This window comes from Podarcis bocagei (genome assembly GCF_964188305.1).
Source record: "Podarcis bocagei genome assembly, chromosome: 12".
Taxonomy (NCBI): domain Eukaryota; kingdom Metazoa; phylum Chordata; class Lepidosauria; order Squamata; family Lacertidae; genus Podarcis; species Podarcis bocagei.
In genome coordinates, this window is record NC_138137.1 from 46,781,264 (window position 1) to 46,799,726 (window position 18,463).

Consider the following 18,463-nt stretch of genomic DNA (forward strand, 5'->3'; position numbering starts at 1 on the left):
GGTGCAGCATGTTTAAGCTGCCCCACTTGTGTACGCCCCCATGTGCTGAGCCTTTGGTGCAGCCTGTCATGTGACGATGCACAATGACATCAGAAAGGGGCAATATTCAGAAGTGAGTAGGGGGCAGGGAAGAACCAATCTCCCAGGGTGTTCTGTTACTGAACTTAAAGCGGTCATTTTTGAACAAAGAAATTTCAGAAGGAGACACCGGCATGAGATGGCTAAATTGCATTTTTTCCTCAGGACATTCAGTTCTGTCACCTGTAGCCTGAGTCCACAGAACGGGTTTTTAATCCCAGTACAGTGGTACCTCAGGTTAAGAATTTAATTTATTCTGGAGGTCCGTTCTTAACCTGAAGCACCACTTTAGCTAATGGGGCCTCCCGCTGCTGCCGCCGCGCCGCTGCTGCGCGATTTCTGTTCTCATCCTGAAGCAAAGTTCTTAAACCGAGGTACTATTTCTGGGTTAGCAGAGTCTGTAACCTGAGGCATCTGTAACCTGAAGCATCTGTAACCCGAGGTACCATTGTACAGGTATGGATTAGTTGACAAATGCCAAGATGTTTGTTTTATTGCCTGCCCCACAGTGATTCCGTACATTTAAGCTTCCATAAATTGTCACATCCTGTTGTATTTCATTTCCCTCTGACCTGAATGAGTACCATTTCCCCCCCCTCTACCATTTCTGGTATCAACACCTGACACACTAGGGCAGCTGCTGGAGCCTCAGAGTCCTAGCAGGGCATACGAATGCTGGCACCAACCCTGGGACCTTCACATCAAGCAGCTAGGTCTGCAAGTTTGCACTTCAATTTTCCCAGGGCCCTGGAGTGATACTGCATCAGGTTCTCTGAGCACTGTGGGAAATAGCTTGGAGGGAAGCTGCCATTGTTAGGAAAGTCTGAGGGTAGGCCATTACATAAGAGGCAGCCACCAGAGGGCACTTGCTTAGGGCCAGGGGTGCCAACTTGAATAAAATATTGTGGGGTCCCAGGTAAGCCCTGGCCCACATAATTGTTCACATGACGCAGTGCGCACACACCATTTGAATGGGAATGCTCCTATGGCTGGGGCCCTGCTCAGACTGGAAACAGCTCCATTTCTATAATGCCTGCCAACTGGGGATAGCATTTTATGCATCTGGTGAAGTGCCCTGCGCATAGAAGCTTGTGCTACCATATATTTGTTCATCTTTAGGACTTGCCGATCAGAAGGTCAGCGGTTCGAATCCCCGCGATGGGGTGGGCTCCCGTTGCTCAGTCCCTGCTCCTGCCAACCTAGCAGTTCGAAAGCAAGTAGTGCAAGTAGATAAATAGGTACTGCTCTGGCGGGAAGGTAAACGGCGTTTCCGTGCACTGCTCTGGTTCGCCAGAAGCGGCTTAGTCATGCTGGCCACATGACCTGGAAGCTGTACGCCGGCTCCCTCAGCCAATAAAGCGAGATGAGCGCCGCAACTCCAGAGTCGGCCATGACTGGACCTCATGGTCAGCGGTCCCTTTACCTTTACTTAAGGCATCACAAAGCTCTGTTGCGGGGGCCACCAATATGGTGCCCATGTGGGTGCACTTCTGCCCACACATGCCTTCTCTGCTGCCAAGAAAATCCCCTCCTCCAGAAATTCCCCCCACCAGAAACGGGCTTGAGAGAAGCATTCTATTATAACCATTAGACTAGGTGCGGTGGGTGGGTGAGTTTGTGATGCACATTTGCAAAATGGAGAATATTTTGTAGCAACACACACACACACACACCCCTACCTTCCTCTGTTGTTGTTTTGTAAAATGGGTGCATGTTTCTGAAGGACTCCTTATCCTTTGCAAGGGAGGCTACCTGGAATGTGTTGCTTGCAGATATTTATAACGAAGAGATCGCCACTCCTTTGTTTTCTTTTCCTCACCCAAAGTTCACGCTGCCTGGCAGCAGAATAACCTTTGAGAGGCACAATAATATCGCTTCAGATGTAGCATGGAGTGTCGGATGGCTGGTTCTTCTGAACCCTTGTGACCCAGAGACAAAGGCAACGTCATTGTTAGTGGCACATTATAAATAGTCCTCAATAGCACTTCATGATCCATGGGTTAACACCACCATGCATAATGACCAAAAACGGGAATTGAATGGGGAGGTGCGTGAGTGAGAGAGGGGGGGAGAGAGAAAATAATAGAAAAAGAATAGAGACACCTAGGAGGAATCTTCCTCAGTGACAGAAGAATAATACGAGAGAGCAATAACAGAGGCACCTAAGATGAAATTTCACAAATGCACAGCTAAATACATTTCACTGTTGGCTCAGTCTCCTGCTGCTAAATGAAATAAAACCAAGATGAAGGGACAAAACACTTCTGCAGTCGAACACGAAATGATAGACCTGGTCTATATATCTGGTAAAATGAGATCAAGTCCTGAGTGGTAAAACAAACTGTACCACTTCAGAGGGGAGGGGTCCTTTAAAAAAAATGCTCTCCCACATTAAAATGTTCCCTGCCAGAAGAAACTGGTAAAATAGGGATAAAGAGACTATTGCCTCAACTGGGCTTTTTTTCTGTTTACACAGAGGAATTTGCTTTGTCTTGTTACAATGTGGAGCAAGTCAGAAAACGATGCTCCCTAACCATTACCTGAAATGGTATAGTTCGTTCTACTACCTCATCTTGCTGAATGCATGGATTCAGCCTTAGTTTTCTTCTGATGTTGAGATTTAGGCATCCAGTTCCTTGTTGTGGAGGCTTATAGTCACATTCTCCTGCTCAGTCTCCAGATAGCAGCAGCACAGTCCAATCTCAGGCGCAGATCAATCAAATTGATCAACCCCATGTATATTCCTCCTTTCTAAAGAGACTACCCAAGGCAGCTAACAACCACAATAATAGTTTTGAAAAGGCAATAAAACCATTTTAGCCGTCAATAGCAACATTTTGTTTTCGGAAGTCGATAACAAATTAAAACAAATACCTCCTGAAAGTCAGTAATGAGGGAGACGCAAGCATCTCGTGATGGCTATTTTCTACATCCACTGGCAGAGGCAGTTCGCCTCTGAAGCCCAGTTGCTGGGAATACCGCTTACCTTCCTGTAACATGAGGTTGCAGAACGGGGCCAGCCTGCCGCCATGGAAGCCTCAACATTTGGTCTTCCAGCTGGAGGGAGACGTAACAGCCCTCTCCCTCTGCTGGAAAAAGTTTGAATCAAGCCCGTCTGCCAGATTGACCAATGGCAGGCAGGCCTAGGGGGTTGAGGTGAATCTGCCTGGGTCCCCATGAGTACTTTATTCAGGTCTGCTCCCTGGGGATAAAAGTGGGTTAGCCTCATGCATGGTCACCTGGTTGGCCACTGCTGGACAAGATGGACCATTGGCCTCGTCCAACAGGTCCTTTTCATGTTCTTATAAGAGCATACCCCATTTTTTCAAATGAGATCATGCAATCTCGCCCAGGAAAATGAGCTTTCTTTGGGGCTGCAATGTCACACAGGTCACATGACTTGCAGGGGGGCATGGTCCTGGAAGACTCGTGTCCCAGTTTTTCACTTCAACATGTTGGAGGGGATGTAAGAGGTGTTTGCACATTGGGACTGCGTGCAGTTATTGCAGGAGGAATTGTGATGTGTTTGCTGCCTGCAACCCATGGCTTTTGTTTACACATGATAGTAAACAGCACATGGCTACACGTCATTGCACTATTCACAAGTCATTTTGCAAGGCCTGATTCTGTGGGCTGATTTAAACCCTACAAAATGCCTTATAAATAGTAAACAGCAAGTTTGGGCAGATCTTTCTACAATCACAAGGGGATATTACTCTGCAGAGATTTGAATCAAGAGCAGTGAGAAAACTTTCCAATCTCAAAGGGAATTATTTACTTTACATTATCAGAACTGGTTACTCTGTGTGTTCATGAATGCATGTGGAGGCCTAAGAATACTTTTTTATGTTCACAAAGCCATGCAACCAGCGTCATGAAAGTAAGTTGGGGGGAACAGAGTCTGGAAAAGGCAATATGAATTATAAATACAAATAACCCCCTGTGTTTTCTTATTCAGTGGTGCAGAATCAATACAAATTATTTTCAAACCTGAACAGAGTGTGAAACAAGAGCTATCTTTCTCTCCATGCTTTCCAGCTTCAATATCATTATGTACGATAATTGAGTCTGTAAAAACCTATTAGATGAAGAGAAGGGGAGAGGTATGAATTTCAGGACCTGCCCTGCTTTCCTGTAGACAAATATGTCTGGGAACAAAATAGGTTGCATCCATGTGTGTGTGTGTGTGGTTGGTGGAGGACTGTGTGTTTAAAGTTAGTGTAGAAAGAAATACATCATCCCTGTGAAGGTATATTGGGTTGGTTGTTCTTCGTTTTTTAAGCAGTGCATTTTCCAAATCAGCCCCAAAGGCCAGGAGATTCAAAGTTAATAAATTCAGAGTTAGCGCGGTATAGTAGGAAGAACTAGGAAAATCCAGGTTCAAATCACACTAAAGCAGCCTTCGCTAACCTGATGCCCTCCAGATGTTTTGGACTCCATCTACCATCAATCGTGGTCATCCCAGACCTAAACATCTAGACGACGCCACATTGGAGACAACTGCACTGAAGCATGGAGGTCATTAGGTGACCATGTGGAGTGATTTAAAAGGCTGCAGTGTGAAGTCTGTAAGAACACAAGAGCCTGATGGATCAAAGCAAAGGCCTGCCCAGTCCAGAATCCTCCTTCCTGCAGTAGTCTATCAGATTCCTATAGGAAGCCCACAAGCAAGGTGTGAAAGCATCAGCCCTCACCCACTGTTGTTTCCAAGCAACTGGTACTCAGAGGAGTCTAACAGCCTTATTTTCATAGCCACTTAATAGTCTTATCTTACCATGTGGTATCATGTGGTAGTGACTTCCATAGCTTAACTATGGGAGCATAGTTCAGTTGGTAGAGCATGAGACTCTTAATCTCAGGGTCATGGGTTCAAGCCCCATGTTGGGCAAAAGATTATTGCATTGCAGTGGGCTGTACTAAATGATTTTCAGGGTCCCTTCCAACTCTATATGATTCTATGACAGGCATTCCCAAACTTGGCCCTTCAGATGTTTTGGGACTACAACTCCCATTATCCCTAACTAACAGGACTAGTGGTCAAGGATGATGGGAATTGTAGTCCCAAAACATCTGGAGGGCCAAATTTGGGGATGCCTGTTCTATGACAACTATGTGCTATGTGAAGGAGTCCTTCCTTTTGTCTGACCTGAATATCCCACCAGCTTCTCTAGATGGCTCCAAGATTTAGCACTAGATGGCTCCAAGATTTCCCTCCCAAGAGAGGGAGGGAAAATATCTCTCGTCACTTTTCTCCACTCCACATAGACAGATCATAAGCTATTCAACTGGGGTTTTGTCATGTTGATCATTTTTTTAAAAAATGGGGAAGAGGAGTCGTAATCAAGTAGCTATAATAAAGATGGAAATCCTCACCAACTCCCCAAATGAGGTCTTCCTATATCGATTCATAAATATATTGGTGAAATCTCTTTTTCACACTCTTATTCTTTAATTTCACAAAGACACCAATAATGTTGGCGGACTTTCTCTTTCCTTTTTCAAACAGGTACGAGCAGTGCAGAAGTAAAGGAGAATCGTAACATTGGCAACCTAGAAGATCATCCAATCACCTCTAACGAAAGGTCAAGGGTGGGCGCTTCCAGTATCAAAAGGAAAAGGCCTCTAGAAGAGGGCAACAATGGACATTTCTGCAAACTCCAGCTCATCTGGAAGAAAGTCTCATGGTCAGTAACGCCAAAGAACGCCCTGGTTCAACTACATGAACTTAAGCCAGGTTTACAGTATAAAATGGTCTCCCAGACAGGCCCTGTCCACGCACCGGTATTTGCAGTTGCCGTGGAAGTAAATGGGCTGACATTTGAAGGCACCGGACCAACGAAAAAGAAGGCCAAAATGAGGGCTGCAGAACTTGCCCTCAAGTCTTTTGTTCAGTTCCCCAACGCATGTCAAGCTCACTTTGCCATGGGGAATTGTTTCAACCCTTCCACAGACTTTACGTCAGACCAGGCGGACTTTCCGGACACTCTGTTCAAGGAGTTTGAACCATCGACGCACAGTAAGGACTTCTCGGTCTACAACCCAGTTAATAACGAACTGCTTTCTACAGCCTATCGGCACGGGAGGTTGCTATACCACACCTTGGACTTAATGGGCCACACCAAACAAAACAAGCGCAAGATGGCGTCCGCCGCTGAGAGCGAAAAGAACCCAGTGGTGTTGCTCAATGAGTTGCGGTCAGGACTGAGGTACGTCTGCCTTTCGGAGACTGTGGAGAAGCAGCACATCAAGAGTTTTGTGATGGCTGTAAGAGTGGATGGGAGAACATTTGAAGGCTCGGGACGTAGCAAGAAGCTGGCTAAAGGTCAAGCAGCACAGGCTGCGCTACAGGCCCTCTTTAACATTCGGCTGCCCAGTCACATTCCCGGCAGGAGTAAATGTAATCATTTGCCACAGGTGAGAACTCTCAGGTAGCCACAGCCCAGCTGAAGGAGTTCTTTGAGATTAATGTGATTTGTTGTTCTAGCCCTATATGGTGACTTTATCAGAATGCTCTCCTCACCGTGAAGTAAGTAAAACCCATCTTCTCGCAGAAGCCGCACACAAAGACCTTTGCATATGCTTCCATTTATTACATCATTAAGAGCCATAATATGGCTTATTTTCTAAAGAGGTAGCAGAGAGTACAGAAATTTGAAGGACCGTCAATATTTCCAGCACAGATTGTAACACAATTGCATGTAATGAAGGAAGAGATCTGCTTCCTTTTCTTCTTCTTTTTTCGTTGTTGTCAGGGTGTAGTGTTTCTTAAGGGAATAACCAAAAGTAGCATTATGATATGGCGCCCTTGTTTCTTATTCTATCAAGTTGTGTTTAGAGATAAAGGGGACATCATTCTTAAAAATAACCCGTGGTGCACAACATGCCTCTCCCTGCCACGATCTCATCCCCAGACAATTCTGCTTCTGGCAAAGCTTAAAGATCTTTGTGTGTGGTTGTCAAATGTCTGACTGAGAGAAAGGAAAATATCTCTACAGTGTCTTGCTGATTATATGTTTTATGTGGACCGACACATATAAAAAAAGCAAAAATATACAGCAGACGTTTATGACTGCTGAATCACAGATAACAAGCTGAACAGGCTTCTGTTCTCACATTTGGGAGATGCTGCTAGTTTCAAGGAGTCTCGTGTTTTCCAGATAGTAATGTGAAATATATATGTCTTGATTGGTTAGAAGGCTGTAGAAAGATTTAGTAGGCCTGGATGTCATCGCCTCCCTTCTCTGTTCAATGTGACCCACAGTTTTGTCTGGAATAAGCTCTCATTTCTGCCATGTCTTATTGTACTTTGGCCAGACTTTCCATACAACTGGGATTTCCTTTGTTTTCCTTCACCAGCTCCGTATGGGCTGTCTCTGAAGTCTTTCTCGTTTATTGCTGTTGGTTGTTCTTGCATATTTTCAGAACAGGATTGTAAGTTGGCACTTCAAGAGTTAAAACTGGGGTTTGGAATCCATACCTTAACCCCAAAAAATCATTTTCTTAAGAGAGAGCTATACAGTCATATGTTTCGCTTGCTGCTGTGCATGATGAGATCAGTGTGTTGTGGAGAGGGGTTGTGTGGTGAGCAGTTTTGCCTTGCAGATAGGAATGTAAAGAGGCAGCAATTTCCACCCCTTCATCTGTTCATCACAGTCAACACTGTTTTCGTTCTGCTACAATTCAGCTTCCACTAAAACTTGTTATTTGTCTTGCTGCCCATGATGGTGGAAATCATTGGTGGAAGGGAAACGTCAAAAGCAATGCACAAAATTATGTAATTCTTTACATAAAATTTGTGGACTTAGAAAACCCCAAACAATAGCAAATACTGCTCATATTCACTTGTGTGGTTTCTGTTCCTGACCTCAGGTGAACTTGCAAATTTCTGTTCCCATTTGTGTTTGCGGCAGAATTCTCTGACATCTCTAACTCCAGGTCAACTCTTCTTTGCCTGGTGTGCTGTTAATGTGTATTTTCTTTTCTTTTTGCCTCACTCTCGTGATGGTAAAGCAAATGGGCTGTCTTGAGAGTCCAGTCCCCTTTGTACATTTGTTCTGCTTTTAAATATATTGAACAAACTGCGGACTCACACATGTGTGGGCTGTAGGCATGCCTGGTTTTGAACAAGGATCCTGGGTATTTTCTGTCCTGTTTCCCAGCACAGAGATCAAGGCTCATCAAATAACCATGTGGAGCTGAGCAGTCAAATAAAACAGTCCCCACACCTCAGTTTTTGAACTGGGGCTGGGGGAGAGTGAACAACAGCTAGGGCAAAGGCAGAAACATTCACATGAAGGGCTTTGGCTTAAGGCAATATGAGCAAAGTGCCATCGGCGGACCTAAGACACATGCAAGCATTGTGAGATACAGCAAGGGCAGAACTCAGTGGCTTTTACAGTGCTTAAGGTAAAGGTAAATAAGTTAGAGTGCACACAATCGGGACACAGGCCTAGACTGGGAATATTGTTTACGAATGAAACTTTCTTGTGGAGCTACTCTTGCTTCAGCAGGTGCAAAATGCTTGACTTTTGATGGGGGCAGATGACCACGAGCACATAACCCTGGTGCTTAAAAGCTTGCACCAGCTACCCATATATCACTGGGCCATGTTCAAGACTCTGGTATTAATTTACAAGGTCCTTATAGGACCTTGAGTCCAGGATAACCTAAAGACCACCTGGCCCCTTATATCCTGGCCCAATCACTGAGATCTTGGGGGGGGGAAGCCCCTGTTAGTATTTCCCCATGGCTCAGATGCAGAGGTCCACCTCTGAGGGCCTTCTGGCAGTTCCCTCACTACGAGAAGTGAAGTTACAGGGAACCAGGCAGAGGGCCTTCTTGGTAGTGGCACCCGCTCTGTGGAACACCCTCCCATCAGGTGTCAAGGAAATAAAACAACTGCCTGACTTTTAGAAGACAACTGAAGGCAGCCCTGCTTAGGGAAGTTTTTAATGTCTGGTGCTTTGTTATGTTTTTATATGTATTGGAAGCCGCCCAGAGTGACTGGGGCAAGCCAGCCAGATGGGCGGTGTATAAATAGTAACATTTTCATTTATTAATTTATTTCATAAAATTTATACACCGCTTGATTGTAAAGAATCAAATCGGTTTACAAAAGGGTAAACAATAAAATTTAGGGGGGAAATTACAGCCCATACTTAAAAACTTGCAAAAGTTAAATTACCGAAACAGATTAAAATTACCCTAGCTTTCTAAGCATCTGGGTTGTTGTTTAGTTGTTTAGTCGTGTCCGACTCTTCGTGACCCCGTGGACCAGAGCACGCCCTAAATAGGCTAGTTTTTAGCAGCTGCTTGATATCAATAGACAGGGAATTCCAAAGTGTAGGGGCTGCCGCACTTGTTTTATCGCTTCATTTTCTGTGTAGTGTGTTCCTATATACAATGCATTCAAAAATGCTAATGATTAAGCAGTACATAAATGTCTTAGATAACAAACAAATAAACAGACACGCAATAGGCTACCACAATACAAATACAGCAAATAGGTGTTCTGACATATTCAGCCAATGGATATGTATACAAAAGAAAATGGGAAGGGTACTCCCTCCCCCCATGTAAATCACACACTACGGTTAAAAACCAGACTCACATCTCGCCCACTTACCTAAGGTTTTTGGAACCTGGGTCATGTTTTCCTGGCTGCCAGAACAAATTTTGCTACTTGGATGGTAATGAATATGCCTTTGCCTGCAAGCACGGCATATATCTGGTCTAGGATGGGTCTGTCTGACAGAGACTGGAGGATACAAGTAAGATAATTGTGCCTAGGGTGCTCATATAAGGGGCAGCTTAACAGGCAATGGGAGACATCCTCAATCTCGCCGGACTCACAAATAACAGTGTCTTTGGCAAGCTGGAATGTCATTAAACTTCCCATCCAAGAAAGCAGAGGGCATATATTGGAGGCGCAAGGCTGTAGATGGTTTTCTTCAAGAAGCAACAGTAAGGATTATAAAATAATTCTCCAGGCCAAATGTCATTCTGTATAATGGATACCGATAAGAATAAGACATTTGTGCAACTGAATACAAATCACTTAGAATGGAGGTGAATTCTCTCCCTAAACATCTGCTTAGCTCTAGTAGAAGAAGCAGGTAAAGCTCCAGTGCTAATCCCATAAACGTGTAGGATACTTCTAACAATATTTGCTCAAAACAATTGGGCTAAACTTTGCAGTTGTACCTGAAAGCATTTTTTTGGCAGGCGGGAGTCATTCTTGAAAACAAGCTTCTGACAATATGAAGCAAGTGCAACATGAGTGCAAGTTTCCATAGAGATTGGTCCAGTTTTCACCCATAAAAGAGGCATAGCAAGAGCTGCCCAAGGGAGGAGAGGCCATGGGATGCTTCCTCGTAGAAGGAGCCGCTTGGGACAAATGCCGGCTCATCATCTTCCCTAAACTCAGCGCTGGCAGCACTGACGGGGGAAACAGGGACATTCCAGGATCAAATCAGAAGCCAGGATGGTTTTTGTAATTCTGGGACTGTTCCTGGAAAAATGGGGCACTTGAAGTTTTGAAATTCTCATAAAGGAATTCTGCACCACTTCCAAAATACAGTGGTACCTCGGGTTAAGAACTTAATTCGTTCTGGAGGTCCGTTCTTAACCTGAAACTGTTCTTAACCTGAGGTTCCACTTTAGCAAATGGGGCCTCCCGCTGCTGCCGTACCACCGTCACACGATTTCTGTTCTCATCCTGAAGCAAAGTTCTTAACCCGAGGTACTATTTCTGGGTTAGCGGAGTCTGTAACCTGAAGCGTTTGTAACCTGAAGTGTCTGTAACCAGGGGTACCACTGTAGATACACTGGTATACCCCCATGTCTCTGTGCCATGCATACAACTTTCCTCAGAATTACCTTGGTTGTAGGCAGGGGCGGAGGAAGTGGGGTGCGGTGAGGGCGGTCCGCCCCGGGTGTCACCACTGAGGGGAGGTGGCAAAATGCTGGGCAGCACTCCCCGCGGGGCCTGCAGCGTGCCCGAGCCACATGTCTCTCCTCGGAGTGACGCAGTAGCTTGGGTGCCCACAGGCACCACGCTGCCCCAAATGGTCCGCCCACCGCCTCCCCCTCAGCTGTAGGGCGGCTGAGTGGGAGGAAGCAAGCAGACTCCTTGGAGGCCCTGTGGAGCGTCCTGCCCCAGCTGGCCCCGCCCTGCGGATGGGTGGCCCCACCCCTGGGCGCAGGGTAGGTGCCCAATCGGCTTGCTCCGCTGCTGGTTGTAGGAGCACAAGGGCCCTCTCCCCTCCAGTGGTTTCTAGCCACAGTCTCTAACAGCGCATGCAGAGCATAGTCATGATGGCTAGTGGCTATCAATGGTCTTCTCCTCAATGAATTTGCCTAATCCAGGAACCTCAGCTCACTACTGCAATTGTAAAAGCCAGTGCAATTCTGGGCTGCATCAATAGGAGTATAGCATCTAGATCAAGGGAAGTAATAGTGCCACTGTATTCTGCTCTGGTCAGACCTCACCTGGAGTACTGTGTCCAGTTCTGGGCACCACAGTTCAAGAAGGACACTGACAAACTGGAACGTGTCCAGAGGAGGGCAACCAAAATGGTCAAAGGCCTGGAAACGATGCTTTATGAGGAACGGCTAAGGGAGCTGGGCATGTTTAGCCTGGAGAAGAGGAGGTTAAGGGGTGATATGATAGCCATGTTCAAATATATAAAAGGATGTCACATAGAGGAGGGAGAAAGGTTGTTTTCTGCTGCTCCAGAGAAGCGGACACGGAGCAATGGATCCAAACTACAAGAAAGAAGATTCCACCTAAACATTAGGAAGAACTTCCTGACAGTAAGAGCTGTTCGACAGTGGAATTTGCTGCCAAGGAGTGTGGTGGAGTCTCCTACTTTGGAGGTGTTTAAGCAGAGGCTTGACAACCAGCGGCGTAGCGTGGGTTGTCAGCACCCGGGGCAAGGCAAGTAATTTGCGCCCCCTAACCCGGGGCAAGGCAAGTAATTTGCGCCCCCTAACCCCTAACCTGCCACTGCTGCCAGCTTCTTCTTGCTGCTGCCTGGTCCGGTCTGGTGTGGTTCTCTCCCGCGCTCAGCGCTGCGCTGGGCGGCCGCTGCACTGTCTCTCCCCCAGATAGTCCCTCGCTCTCTCTCCGCACCGCATGCCTGGCACCCACCCCCTCCACAGTGGGCGGCGACCCAGCGGCTCGGATCGGATTCGCACAGCCAGCACTGCAGTGAGAGAGAGTGAGTGAGCCAGGTAGGGGCAGAGAGCTGCGAGTGTGAGCACGCCCCCCCCCCCGATGTTGCGCCTGGTGCGGCTGGCCCCCCCTGCACCCCCCATGCTACGCCACTGTTGACAACCATATGTCAAGAGTGCTCTGATGGTGTTTCCTGCTTGGCAGGGGGTTGGACTCGATGGCCCTTGTGGTCTCTTCCAACTCTATGATTCTATGATTCTATGTAATCATCAGGAATGGCAAAATAGCATTCAAAGCAACTCCTTCTGGGGGTTTCACACATTCCTGGTAAATATTCCTGAGACTAAACAACTTGAGACAGAAGAGTGTAGCACTGCATATTTTAGGAGATGGGAAGAGGAAGGAGACTTTACATGTGTTCTGGGTGAGGCCACACATACACACTCACAATATGTGAATATCATGAAATACAGTTCATCAGATCCCCGTTCATTTTATCCTGGCAGCAAAAATCGTGCAGAACCAATCGCTGATAAGTTCTAAAGTCAAAAATTGCTCTCCCTCCTCTCAGGTAAAAGAGACAAATATCAATAAAAATTAGTGGTTTTAATTAAAGCCTTTCATTCTCTCACAGCCTTACCCAATTTTGCATGCATTTTAGCTATCTCGCCAGCTTTAAAAGCCCATGCATCAGTGCTGGAGTGAGTGCTGGTTACCCAGTCCTTTTAAGCCTTAAGGAGACTGATTTCTTCATTTAATTTCTTCTATAGGATTGCCCTAAGTTATAGATTGGTGTATAGCAATTTTTAATTAAAAGAAATATACAAGCTAGTTTTCATTACCCAGGGTATAAAATTAAGTAAAACAATCCCAGAGCTTTATAAACAAAACCATTGGAATCATTCTAAATGTGCTTCTGTCGTCAGTAATTAAACCTTATGCATTTCCTAAGAGTAAGGCTTAAAAAGCTGACACTGTAAAATCAGCCAGATTTTTCTTAAAGGCACAAACTTTTACAACCCATCCTGCAATTTCTTGTGGATAAGAGAGCTCCAATGCATTCGTGAAGCTCCTCATCTAAAGACATGCACCATTCATTTCAAGAGAGACAGCTGATCTGTGTGTACAACAGGAACTTCTTTAAAAATCACTTGATCTAGCACTGATTCACTGATATTCAAAGGTATAGTCAGCCTCTGATAGCCTTACCTTCCATCAGTTTACCTTAATAGAAATGATTTGGCAAATGCTAGGAACTTAGTGTCCCAGCAGGGGCCTCTGGGCCTGACATCATAGGCCATCTATGCCTCTGAATATCAGTTGTTGGGTGTTAAAAGAGAGGAGGGGGCTGTTCCCCACAGGCTCTGCTTGTGGGTTTCCCCATAGACATCTGGTTGGCCTTTGAGATGTTGGATAGATGGGCCTTAGTTTGATCCAGCCGAGTTATTATTAGGTCCTTAATCCAACCACAATTAAGCACCATTTATTTTAATGTGAGATGTTTAGAATCCCCCTTTGAAAATTAATGGGACTCACGCATTTCTTACCCTGGCTGGATGATATGCATAGAAGTCACCACCAACTTCTGTTTTTTTGAAAAGGCAGGGAACATAGCTAGACAGATCAGCATTTTTTTTAAAAAAAGCAGAATTGATTCCCTCCCTTTTTAAAAGTTTTTATTTGTTTTTTATTTGTTTGCCTGCCTGGGGCGGGCCACGTCCTCCGAAGAAGAGTTTTGTGTGACTCTAAAGCTTGCATCCATTGTTCCAAAGCACGGCTCAGCTCAAACAAGTCTTGCCTCACTTGAAGATAGCGAGTGCTGCCTCACTTGAACATAGTGGGGCCCATTATGGCTCCTGCTAACTTTGACTTATTTCCTCATTTAGAGCAACCTCTCCTCTGCAGGGAGTTGATGGCAAGGATCTGTCCACCAATTGGGTAGTGAATTATTACTGCTCTGAGGCATTATTGTGAGAGGGGCTTGTTCGGAAACATTATTACATCTCGAGCCAAGGAGCAAGGCTATTTATTAGATGAAAGCTTGGAGTCTCGGTCCAGAGTCATCATCTCATAAAGATGTCTTTCAAAGCAGCCACTTTTACAACCATCAGAGACTCCTCGGGTCTTTTTTGTCCAGCTCTGCGAGAAGGTGAGAAGGGGCTGCGCTTCAGAATCCTGCCAGCCCTCATTAAAGCGGCTCTTCGACTTTCACCCCCTCCCCCATATTGTTTATAAAAGCTTCATTATGATCTATTTTACACCAGATAAGAGAGTGTGTCCTGTCCCCCCAGGCAGGGCCATAGGATATGAGTGTGCAGCCTGTATGAACGTCCATCTCTCTCTCTCTCTCTCTCTCTCTCTCTCTCTCTCTCTCTCTCTCTCTCTCGTTGGGTCCCATGCAAAACTCCTCTGCCGGAGCTGGGCTGCTGCTGGCATCCGTTCCAAAATTGCATTCTTTATCTATTTATGGCTGGCATTCAGTGCACATCAAGGAAGCTTCAAATTTATTCTAACAGCTTTTCATTTCCAGAATGCAGAGCAGCAGGCTGAGCTGAGCTACCACTGAGTTCTGACTCCCTCTTGTGGTGTTCCTGACAAACATGAACATGATGTTTTCATGTTCGCCTCCCTGGGAAAGACTGAAAGCGTAAGACAAAAAAAAAAAATATCCCAACAATGGAACACTCCAGAGTGTTCATGCAGCTGGACAGGGAAATATTCTAGTGTCTCCAGTAATCCAGTAATTCTGCAACACTTTCTCATGTTTCACATGCATGAGATGGGCTGAGTTTGCATGAGACTGAAAGCATCAAACTATCTATTGCTTTAAAAGTATGTTTGAATCCCATGCTTGAAATCCCCAGAAACTTTTCTTTCTGAACAAGCATCCGCATGACAACCACTCTATCCAGATCAGGTCTACAAGGCTTTAGCACAACCACCGCAAGAACAACCCCAACCACAAAAGCCACTTGTTTCCTGCAAAATTGGAGCTTTGGTAAGAAATACCAGGTTCTGAAGTTGTTTATTTTCTGCAAAATAGGATCTTGAATCAGGAACAAAGTTGGAGTTTGGTAAATATATTGCGGGGTGTGCAGGAAGAAATAGCAATACGGTACTGCTGTTTGAAAGGATGAAGAAAGCAAAAGGTATACTACTCATGGCAACAAAACTATTCTGAGTACAGGTTTCATGTGTTGCCAGTTTTGAGGCACTAGCCTCAAACATGTTATGCAAAGAGACCTTGACCCCTAGGAATTGGTTCCTATGCGTGTGGCTCTCAAGGAACCCTGATGTGTGGCTTAATCCTTCAGGGGCTATAGACCAAGATCCTGGAGATAAAGTACTTGGGGAACAGGGCTGCCAAGATGGAGGGTTCAACCTTGTGTTCCTTTGTGACTTTCATTTGTACCCCCATCTCCTGACTTTAAACATTATTAGGCCAGATGTGCATTGAAAGGCAAGGGGCTGCTAATGACAAACATCATTCGAACTTCACAGCAGCAAGGCTTGGAGTAAAAAAAACAACACTTGTGCCACACACCTGACACAACATAATCAGCCATCATGAGAGTATGCCTGGGGCTTTTCAAACATTATCTATTTTCTGTATGCAAAGATGTCTGCTGCCCTCACTGTAAGAGAGAAAGGGTTTTTTTATATACATAAAAAGTGTGGGTTGTACTTACTGAGACGCAGGAAGCTGACAGAGTATTTATGGCATAGCTCAAACACTGTTGCTATTTATTCCACACTTTATCCCTAACCGTTCCGACAGAGCACAAAACCATAACAAATAAATACACAATAGCAGAAATTACGTAGCTAAACACGGATTATCTGCAAGTTACCTGTTGCCTGCAATCCTCTCTTTCCTATTCGTTGAACTGCTGTGATGTCACAGAACTCAGAGAGCAGCAAACACGCACACAGTCTCGCACCCAGGTCTTGAAGAGGATCAAACCTGCTTAGCTTCTAGGGGCAAAATGTGGTTTCTCTGGGCATGTAGTTTCCTTTCTGTCAGTGTTGGGTTTTTTCCTGTAGCATTGGTGTCCTAGGTAGAGATCATTTCTCCTCCTAAGTAGCAGAATGGTAGATTTGCAGAAGTTCCATAAATCAAAATCACAGTGTTCCTGTGTTGTCATAGAAACTCCAATCAGGAAAAAAAAGAAGACGGGCTGATTTTGGGAATGTGTGCATTAATGATAATAACAGTCGTGGGAAGGAGATGCCCCCTGTATTTACAGGGTAAAACCTCCGGCTACATACTTTACATGTAGCTGTGCTTTGATGGAAATTAACACAGAAAGATATAGATACTGCTGTCATCATGTACTGTAGAGCAATGATGGGAGATAAATGAGTACCATTCTTCCAGCCCCCTTCCAAAAAGAAAAGGGGGGGGGAGCCTGGCAGACCCAAGTGCATAAATTCACCTCTTTAAATTTTGCATTCATAAAAAAGAAAGTGGGAGAGCTCAGTAAAATATCTGTCAGATTTACTAGGTGCCTTTGATGTTGCTGTTCTGAAATATTCTCTTCCGCAGACATGGAAGAGGAGGGGAAAGGATGTAAGTTTTTGTGCTCTTTTTTTAAAAAAAAGAATAAAAGACACAAGAACGTTCTTGTTGATGCAGCTGCGGGTTGATGGTCCATGTACAGGCCAGAGCAAAATATTAAGTCCATCCGATCCCTTTCATATTTCAGAAAAGCTAGAAAACAAGGGAGGAGTTAAACCTTGAGTTCTGCAAAGAGCAGAGCAGCACCTTAGGGAGGATTGTTGTTGAAATCAAGTCAAAACGGAGCAGAAAATGAACATCGGGATGCTATGCTCACCTATCCGGGGTGAATACAAAGGATCAATTAAGTAAGCATGCAATAGCGACCGGTTCGCAAGATAAACACCAGTGGCACCAGACTGATCAGCAGGGAAGAGACGAAACGTCGCAGAGGCAAGCCGAAAAGAGGCTCCCCTTTTGCCTTTGACAGAAATTGATCCGAGTAAATTAAACACTTGTTCTGCAGTGCTTGAAGTTACTGGGGAGGGGGTGGGAATATAAGGCGTCACCGATATCAGAAGCTAGGCTCCTCTGTTGCAGTTTTAATCGGTTTCGGGAAAGGCGTGCAATAGTGAAGCTTGCAGACCTTAAGGCAAAGTTGGTAGTTTTTCTGAGGGATTTGAGATCTAGCCGCTGGGTGGGATAGAAACAGTGCAGGAAGGATGGGCAATTTGGTGAAAACTGGGTGTTTTGTTTCCTCTTCTAATAATGTGAAGAAGACTTGCAGGGGACACCAGCAGCTCAGGATAACTCAGTAATTCCAAGGCTGGAGATTCGTGCTGTGGGGTCTGAAGTTCTCTGCGCAAAGTACAAGTGCTACCCAGGCTCCCCTAAAATGGTACAGTAACTCCCAGTGTTCTCTGGAGAGCCAGTGTGGTGTAGTGGTTAAGAGCGGTAGTCTCGTAATCTGGTGAACCGGGTTCGCGTCTCTGCTCCTCCACGTGCAGCTGCTGGGTGACCTTGGGCCAGTCACACTTCTTTGAAGTCTCTCAGCACCACTCACCTCACAGAGTGTTTGTTGTGGGGGAGGAAGGGAAAGGAGAATGTTAGCCGCTTTGAGACTCCTTCGGGTAGTGATAAAGCGGGATATCAAATCCAAACTCTTCTTCTTCTTCTTCTTCTTCTTCTTCTTCTTCTTCTTCTTCTTCTTCTTCTTCTTCTTCTTCATTCCTGCTCCTCTGACTCTCCCTGGTACCTTGTACCTCCCACCCTCAGGAGCTGATGTTGGCTTTAAAGGCTGATCATCTGCACTCTCCACTAAAACCACCAGGAGCCCATCAGGTATACAGAGATCTGTGGCCTGAAAGGAGCTACTTTGAGGTGGCTACTAATGCCAGGAGCTTCAAGAGTCTTGCTTAGATACAATAGAAATCAATGAGCTTTAGTTTAAAACATAGGAAGCTGCCATTTATTGTCTGTGCTGGCAGGATTTCAGGCAGGAGCCTTTCCCAGCCCTGCGTGGAGATGCTAGGGATTAAACCTGGGCCAAAACCTGCGTTCTACCACAGGCAGAGCACATGCTATGAGCTACAGTCTTTCCCCAACGATCTCAATGTTGCAACTAAGATGCCTCTGATTTCAGTGCCATTCAGCCAGAGCTAAACCACCACCACCACCCCAATCCTTTTCTATTGCACATTCATAATGGTTTG

The 18,463-nt window shown here is 45.4% G+C and overlaps 1 protein-coding gene and 1 long non-coding RNA gene across 9 annotated transcripts in view; one reads left to right on the top strand and one right to left on the bottom strand.

Moving 5' to 3' along the window:
- ADARB2 (adenosine deaminase RNA specific B2 (inactive)) overlaps positions 1 to 18,463 on the top strand; it is a 390,457-nt gene that overhangs the window by 275,504 nt on the left and 96,490 nt on the right. For all 8 annotated transcript variants that reach the window (XM_081163583.1, XM_081163586.1, XM_081163584.1 and 5 more), the window contains one exon: positions 5,585 to 6,492. In XM_081163583.1, coding sequence (XP_081019709.1) covers positions 5,585 to 6,492 — 908 coding nt within the window. The remainder of the gene's footprint in view (positions 1 to 5,584; positions 6,493 to 18,463) is intronic.
- LOC308569812 overlaps positions 10,652 to 18,463 on the bottom strand; it is a 116,587-nt gene continuing 108,775 nt past the window's right edge. Inside the window, exon 2 of the long non-coding RNA XR_014000878.1 lies at positions 10,652 to 10,875. This is a non-coding gene — a long non-coding RNA (uncharacterized lncRNA). The remainder of the gene's footprint in view (positions 10,876 to 18,463) is intronic.